At 56.0% G+C, this 7500-nt stretch overlaps 1 protein-coding gene across 1 annotated transcript in view; it reads right to left on the bottom strand.

The window, feature by feature from the left end:
- PTSG_06805 (beta-actin) overlaps positions 1-7500 on the bottom strand; it is a 15678-nt gene that overhangs the window by 2203 nt on the left and 5975 nt on the right. The window contains exons 16-31 of the mRNA XM_004992146.1: positions 6735-7500; positions 6185-6521; positions 5840-5922; positions 5161-5628; positions 4548-4831; positions 4249-4368; positions 4038-4094; positions 3774-3860; positions 3403-3535; positions 3116-3276; positions 2558-2823; positions 2333-2380; positions 1821-2096; positions 1557-1699; positions 1393-1446; positions 1-1114 (exon numbers count right to left, since the gene is read on the bottom strand). The exon at positions 1-1114 is cut by the window's left edge and continues 821 nt beyond it; the exon at positions 6735-7500 is cut by the window's right edge and continues 70 nt beyond it. Of these exons, the coding sequence (XP_004992203.1) occupies positions 1-1114; positions 1393-1446; positions 1557-1699; positions 1821-2096; positions 2333-2380; positions 2558-2823; positions 3116-3276; positions 3403-3535; positions 3774-3860; positions 4038-4094; positions 4249-4368; positions 4548-4831; positions 5161-5628; positions 5840-5922; positions 6185-6521; positions 6735-7500 (4397 nt within the window). The remainder of the gene's footprint in view (positions 1115-1392; positions 1447-1556; positions 1700-1820; positions 2097-2332; positions 2381-2557; positions 2824-3115; positions 3277-3402; positions 3536-3773; positions 3861-4037; positions 4095-4248; positions 4369-4547; positions 4832-5160; positions 5629-5839; positions 5923-6184; positions 6522-6734) is intronic.

Below are 7500 nucleotides of genomic sequence, written 5' to 3'. Positions count from 1 at the left end.
TGCTGCTTCAATGCACTCGTCGTTGTTGCCTGCACACCGGATCCAAAGGCCGAAAAACGCTGTTGTTGTCGTGGTTGCTGTTGTTGTCGTGGTTGCTGTTGTTGCTGTTGTTGTCGTGGTTGCTGCTGCTGCTGCTGCTGCTGTTGTTGCTGTTGGTTTTGTCGGTTGTTTCGGATTGACCTAAAGAGCCGGAAACCGTTTCTGGATCGCCCCTGTTGTACTGCTGGTGCTCCTGCTCCAAACATGGCCTGAGGCTGTTGCTGTCGTGAGGACTGCGTGGGCGCCGCCTTGAGCAGCAGCGATGGCGCTGCTGGTGCTGCTGCTGGTGGCGGTGGTGGTGGGGTCGGCGCAGCAGCAGAGCGAGTGGGACGGCGGAAGCTGGCGGCAGACGTGCTGGCAATGCTCGCTGCTTTCGCTCCAGGCATGGCCTCCTTCTCTTGCTGCTTTTTCTTCATCAGCCTCATCTTCGGCTTGAACTCAGGCTGTGGCTCAGGTTCAGCTGGTGGAGGTGGCGGTGGGGGCGGCGTTGGTTTGGACACGGGTTTGGGCTTTGGCACCGCAGCTGGAGCCGGTGGCTGCGCGCGGGCCTTGAACAAGGCACGGACCTTGCTGCTGCCCTTTTTCTTGCTTGCAGGCACGAACGAGTCTGTCTCTTCGAACATGTCCATGTCCATGACCGGTGCCTTTGGCGCTTGTGTGAGGCGCGCATCGGACATACGGAGCTCACGGTCCTGCTCTTTGTTGGCCTCTAGTGTGATCTTGTCAAACGCGAGGGCTGGGGACGCTTGCTTCATCGCCTTCTTCTTCTTCTTCTCCTTCTGCTTCTTGTCGTTCTTGGCGCTCTTAGCACGCACAGCCGTTGACGCTGACGGTGCCGCTGCGGTAGTGGCGGGTGCCTGGTGCTCCTGCATCAGTGCTGGTGGGCGCGGCGGCCGCTGGAACGGGCTCGACATGGTGAGGATTCCCCTCTTTGCCGCCGCCTCGTCCCCAACATACGAGTCCTTCTGGCCCATCCCAACCATCACGCCTTGGTGGCGCGGGCGTCCGACCTGCGTTGGAAACACGGCCCGTGGCGCCTCGTCACCTGCAAACCCGGCCTTGACCGTCGCCATGCCTGGTGGTGTGTTGTGCGTGAATGTTTGTGAATGTGTGTGAATGTGTGTGAATGTGTGTGAATGTGTGTGTGTGTGAATGTGTGTGTGTGAATGTGTGTGAATGTGTGTTTGTGTGTGAATGTGTGTGAATGTGTATGAATGTGTGTGAATGTGTGTGTGCGTGTGATTGCACGTATGTGAGTGTGTGTGTGTGTGTGCGTGAGCGGAGAACAGGAGCGGTGTAACCAAGAAAGGAAAGGGCAGGCGCGAGCACACACAGCAAAATACGTTGTCTCACCTGTATCGAGGACAACAGGTGCCGGCTCGTCGTTGCTTCGCTGCGTCAGGGTGTCTGCACACACAAAACGGATACACACACATGCATGCGTGTGAGTGAACAGCACTAAAACGGACAATACCAACACACAGACACACAGAGCATCGTGTTGTTTCAAGACTCACTGAAGAACGAGGCAAGGGATTCCTCCTCCTCCTCCTCCTCTTCTTCTTCTTCTTCCTCCTCCTTTTCGTATGCAGCAGCCGCTGCGCAGTTCTCTGCATTTTCCTCTTCATATGAGAGGTCGGAGTCGTTGTCCCAGTCCTCCCTGGTTTGTGTGGTCGGGGGGGGGGCATGTGTGAGCGTCGTTAGAGAATGGCACCACGAACGCACATGCAAGCAAGCACACACACACACAATCACAAGCACAGTTGCATGTCCAAACTCACTCGCTGGAAGCGCTGGAGAAGTCATCAGTGTCGTCTGCATCGCTGCCACTGCTGCTGGTGCCACTGCTGCTGGTTGGTTCCTCGTGCGGCAGCTCACCAGTCACTTCAAGCAGGTTGTTGAGGAGGGCTGCAAGCTCATCGCTCTCTTGGTCGTTGAAGTCGTGTTCGTCCTTGGCAAAGTGCGCCGATGCCGCTGCTGCCGCGCGCTCTTGCAGCGTCTCCATCCCGCGCAGCAGCACACTCTCGCCCCTTCGCACGTCCCGCTGCACCGCACGCCTGAGAAAGAGAAGGAGGAGGGAGGTGTTGAGCAGTGGATGGTGCGCACGTTATGGCGAGTTTGTGTTCATGGGTGCGTGCGTGAGCATGTGCTCGTGTGTGCGTGTGTGTGTGTGTGTGTGTGTGTGTATGTGTGTATGTGTGTGTGTGTGTAAATGAGATTGCACACTCCCATACGACAAGACAACCGAGCTGGTGACTTGTGGTTGCTGAGCTGCATGTACACCTGTACTAACCAGAGGCGCTTCGGGCAGTCCGGGGATGTGGCAAAAGTGGCAATGGACCTGAGAAAACCAATTCACAACGTGACTGTCAGTGAAGGGGAAGGAAGGTACGCACAAGTGTGTTTTGTTCACAAGAATGCACACACATACAAACGCATACAAACAAACACGCAGCACTCCCTTTTCACACACACACACACACACGCACATAGACACGCACACACATCGGCCACGCACTTGACTGCGTCGAGGCGCGTGTGGTGGGTCAACGGCAGCCTGCGGACCTCCGAGAGAACCTGCATATACAAGTCGCTTGCCAGCATGACGTTGATGTTGACGGTGGCGTTGGCGTGGGAGAGGTGCCCTGCAATGCTCTGCTCCTCCTCCAACTTGCGCTGCAGCCGCGGTGGAAGACTAAACGCCACATACGGCAGCTGATCCACATTCTCCTGCGCCAGGAGCTCCTCGATGCTCGGGCCCGTGTCGCCCCCGCTCTCGTCGCCCTGGTGATGATCGTAGTGGTGATGATGGTGATTACGGTTGATGGTGGTGGTGATGATGATGATGAAAGGTGAGAAGTGAGTGAGAAGCAGATGTGTTACGTTGTTTGTGTGTGTGTGTGTGTGTGTGTGTGTGTGTGTGTGTGTGTGTGTGTGTGTGTGTGTGTGTGTGTGTGTGTGTGTGTGTCCGATTGATTGTTGGTGTCGTATGCCAGTGTGTTCGCGTGCAACATGTCGCAAAAGAAGCCATGCAAAAAACAAAAACAAAAAAAAAACCGCTGCAGACTGGACGCACCGTTCGTTCCTCAATGGCAACAAAGCTGGTGTGCTCCGTGACGATGGAGTGTTCGATGCTCATGTTGATGATGTCGGCCTTCCTGCTCTCCACCGCGGCCTTATCCTTCGCCGCATTGTCCGACAGCAGGCCCCGCGACCAGTCCCGAATCACCGCCCGTGCTGGCACAACGAAACGCGGCAGCGTGAGTGTGTGGACAAACACTTGGAGCGATGGCACAGCTGTACACATACGCGCTGTCCCATGCACATTCAAGCACCTACATTCACGCACGCAGTTGCGAGTACCTGTGAGCTTGTGCAGAGTTGTTCCCTTGAGGGTCTGCAGCGGTGTTGTTGAAACGACGGTGGAGAACTCGCGGTCCCCCAGCGACGCGTGCAGGGTTGCGCTGTGGCAGTTGGGCGCAAACCCATACACAATCTGCATCGAGGTCGAGGTGGGTGCGTGGATGTGTGCAACGATGAGTTGTGTGGATGCGGGAACAGGTGCCATTGACAGGTTGGTGAAGGGGATGAGCACACAGAACACACGACACGCATATGCCAACAGATGCATGCATGCACACAAACACACACACACACACACACACACACACACGCACAACACACACACACACACACACACACACACACACACACACACACACACGGATGCATACCTGTCGCTGACCGCTGAAGACGGTGCCAATGTTCGCTGGTGCGCACACGACAGCTGAGGCATTGTCGTCGTTTGTGTGCCACTCCACCTTGTAGAATGGTGAGATTATGTGTGCGTGTTTGTGTTTGTGTGTTTGTGTGTGTTTGTGTGTGTGTGTGTTTGTGTTTGTTTACGTGAGTGCAAGTGAAAGTGGAGAGCAGACAAGATGAGCAGACAAACAGACACAATGCCGGTGAAATGGCTGCAACAGCACAGCATGTCTCACCTTGACATCCTCCAGCGCAGGTTCCTTCGCAAATGCAATGTGCTTTCGCATCAAATTCTGTGACGGATGCACCACCCAGGATCATGTGAGAGACAGAATGCGAGACATGAAGAGCGAGAGGCGTGGTGAAACAACACGTAATCCAAACACACAAACACACACACAAACACACACACGGTAGACATACATCCACACATTTTCATAGACGTACCTGCCACGTCGACTTGCGCTTGGATTCGGGGAAGCAAGCCGTGGCGCGGGTGTGTTTGGCGAGCTGGGAGAGGTGGTGGCGGTGGCAGTGCTGACCAACACCAAAGCAGAACACGCGCGGCTGCAAAATGCAGCATGGTGGTGCAGAGGTAGGAACAACGACAAGTCAGAGAGTGAGGCAGAGTGAGAGAAAGTGCGTGTGGCACGTTACTGCACACCGAATACTGCAAGCAAAGCAACCGCAATCACCATCACCCCTTCAGCACCCCCCCCCCACTTCTCTTCCACCTAAACACACACCATGTCTTTTGCTGCGACGGTTAGGACGCGTTGCTGGTCCAGGAATTCGCCATCGGAGACGAGCATGCAGGCAACGTCTGCACCAGCGCGCTTCCGCCACCCAGCGGCAGCCAGCACCGCCTCGATGTTCGTCGTGCCAAGGTTTGCCTTACAGCGGCGCAGGAAGCGGATGGCCGTGCGTGCACGGCGCGGTGTCTTGCGAACGTGTCGCGGGAACAGCGTCTCGGCCTGATCGCCAAAGACGGTGACGTTGAAGGCGGCGGACGTGGGGAGCTCCTCAACGCCTGACAGGGGGAAGGAGGTGGGGATGTAGGGGGTTGGCATATTGGCATGGGTGTAGGGAATCACGAACTCTGGTGTTGCATTGGGGAAAGACACCCGCACACACAAACGTTTACACACACGTTTACACACACGTTTACACACACGTTTACACACACGTTTACACACACGTTTACACAACACAAAACAACACAAAACAACACAACACAACACAACACAAAACAACACAAAACAACACAACACAACACAACACAACACAACACAACACAACACAACACAACACAACACAACACAACACAACACAACACAACACAACACAACACAAACGCACCGAGGATGACGAGGTTGACTGCGTCCTCAAGGCATTTTGCCATTGAGGCAGACAGGTCCAAGATAAAGTGGTACGCCACGTCGAGCGCGGGTGCATCAACTTCAGGGTAGAATGCGAGCATGCACGCACGCGTGTGTGTTGCGGGCGCTTCCTCAACCCACATGCGCGGGGCGTTGATGTTGTCGAGATCAATATCAAGCAAGAACCCGTCGTCACCAAACGTCGAGATGTCAGACACCTCCACCGTGGCCAGCGTGTCTGTTGTCTTCACCTTGAGGTCCTGCGGGTGCGAGGGGCTGCGAATGCCGACGATGAGCGATGGCATCTCAAGCGACAGCACGATTGACACGCCACCTTCAAGCCCAACACCATCCACAGCAGCCGCTGTCGTCGCCACCGCTGTCTGCGTTGCGTGATCAGCAGCCGCGTCGCGTGTGTTGGACGACACGGCGCCCGGCAGTCGGAACACTGCATAGTTACAGGTGGGTTGATGGATGGGTTAATGGTGATTTCGGTGGGGGAGGGTGGGGAAGGGGTAGAGACTTGGAGCAAGGCGGGGCAGAAACAAGTGCGTGTGTGTGTGTGTGTGTGTGTGTGTGTGTGTTTGGTGAGGAAGGCAAAGCACTCCGCCTCATCCCATCTCGAGTGTCCACAACACCAAGACAAACCACTGACGCACCAAGATGCCTGTCCTCCACGGCGAGTTCCATGATGAACGTGATCTTGATCACAACACGCGCTTTTGGCAGCAGGTTGCCCACGCTGTGTGAAGAGTGACAAGCGGGTGCAAGCACGTGCGTGTGTGAGCGTGAGGCAAGAGGGATGAATGACAGTGAAGGACAACGACACAGATGCATCATCGCCAACAACAACAACAACAACAACAACAACAACAACAACAACAACAACTGAGACAACAACAACAACAACAACTGAGACAACAACAACTTAAACAACAACAGCAACAACAACTGAGACAACAACAACAACAACTTAAACAACAACAGCAAGACCACCACCGCACCTGACGGTGAAGACGTTGGGCGCCTCCTCTTCTTCCTCCATCAAGTAGGCACCGTGTCCTTCCTCAATCGCCTTCTTGTACTCCCGTCGTGCCTGTTCTTTCTCTTTCACCTTGCCAATCACGTGCTTGTCGTTGATAAACGCCTCAAAGCCGCACACGGCCGCCGTCTCGTCCAGCGGGAACACGTACTTGGCCTCCATCGCCTCGCTACTGTCGTTGACATATGTCTGGTAGGCCGTGCACGTGGCAACGAGATCCACAACGCGTCCTCGCACGTGCACGGAGCGCAGTGGCAGCGGTGCCCCCGACGACGACTGCAGACCGGGCGTCACAGCATCTGAAGTGTGGTGGCGGTGGCGGTGATGGGTGATGATGGTGGTCGTGATGGTGGGTGATAATGGTGGGGGATGATGAGATAAGAAGGCATCAGATGGGATGTTTGCATGCGTACGCGAGAAATGCACACACACGTTCCACACAAAACCGGCAAACGTATCTCAACACCTTTCTCCACGTCACCCCACCCGCACGTCAATCTTGATGCACTCACCGAGAGGATTGGGCAGATCACGCAGGTTGCTGCCTTCCACGCCCCGTTGTTCATCGTCGTCATCGTCATCGTTGTCGCTCTCATCGTCTGATTCCGTGTCCGTGTCACTCAGCATCCGCATGCGAGCAAACACGTCTTCATCGCCATCACCACCCTCACCATCGCCATCACTGCTACTCAGTTGTTGTGAGATTGGGAACCAGAACCTGCCGAGTCCACGCCTCGTGTCATCGTCATCACCATCACCACCACCAGTGGCATTGCCGAGGGGCACGTGTGCAACAACGTGCATGTGCGGGCTGTTCTGGTCGCGTTGCATCAGCACGAGCTGGCGCGCCACAAACCGCGCGGGCTTCCACGCGCTGTTGATGCGTGACACCAATTGCTTGCAGGCATTCGAAGCCGCAGAGGACACGACTGTGATGTGCGGTTGCGGTGGCGCCGCCTGCGCAAACTCCGGACCGAGGGCAGTGCGGATATGCGTGAAGAGCGCCGTGAGCGGCTGCGGGTTGTCTGGCGTCAAAGCAAGGGCTTTGTGGCCCTTTCGTCCACCAGCGGCACCAGTGGTACTGGTACTTGTACTGGTACGGGCCGATGACAGGGAGACGGTGATGGGCGGTGCATCCGCGAGTGCGCTCGTGAGCACGACTGCTGCCTGATCGAGCTGCTGTGGCGCCACAAACGGCGACAGCAGCGGGATGTGGGGCGGGATGGTGTCTGCGTGGATGGGGTCGTGTTGGCGGCGGAGGTGCTGAATGCGGCGACA

Source organism: Salpingoeca rosetta (assembly GCF_000188695.1).
Source record: "Salpingoeca rosetta unplaced genomic scaffold supercont1.17, whole genome shotgun sequence".
Taxonomy (NCBI): domain Eukaryota; class Choanoflagellata; order Craspedida; family Salpingoecidae; genus Salpingoeca; species Salpingoeca rosetta.
Note: the sequence above shows the minus strand (reverse complement) of the source record. Positions and strands in the feature narration are given on the sequence as shown.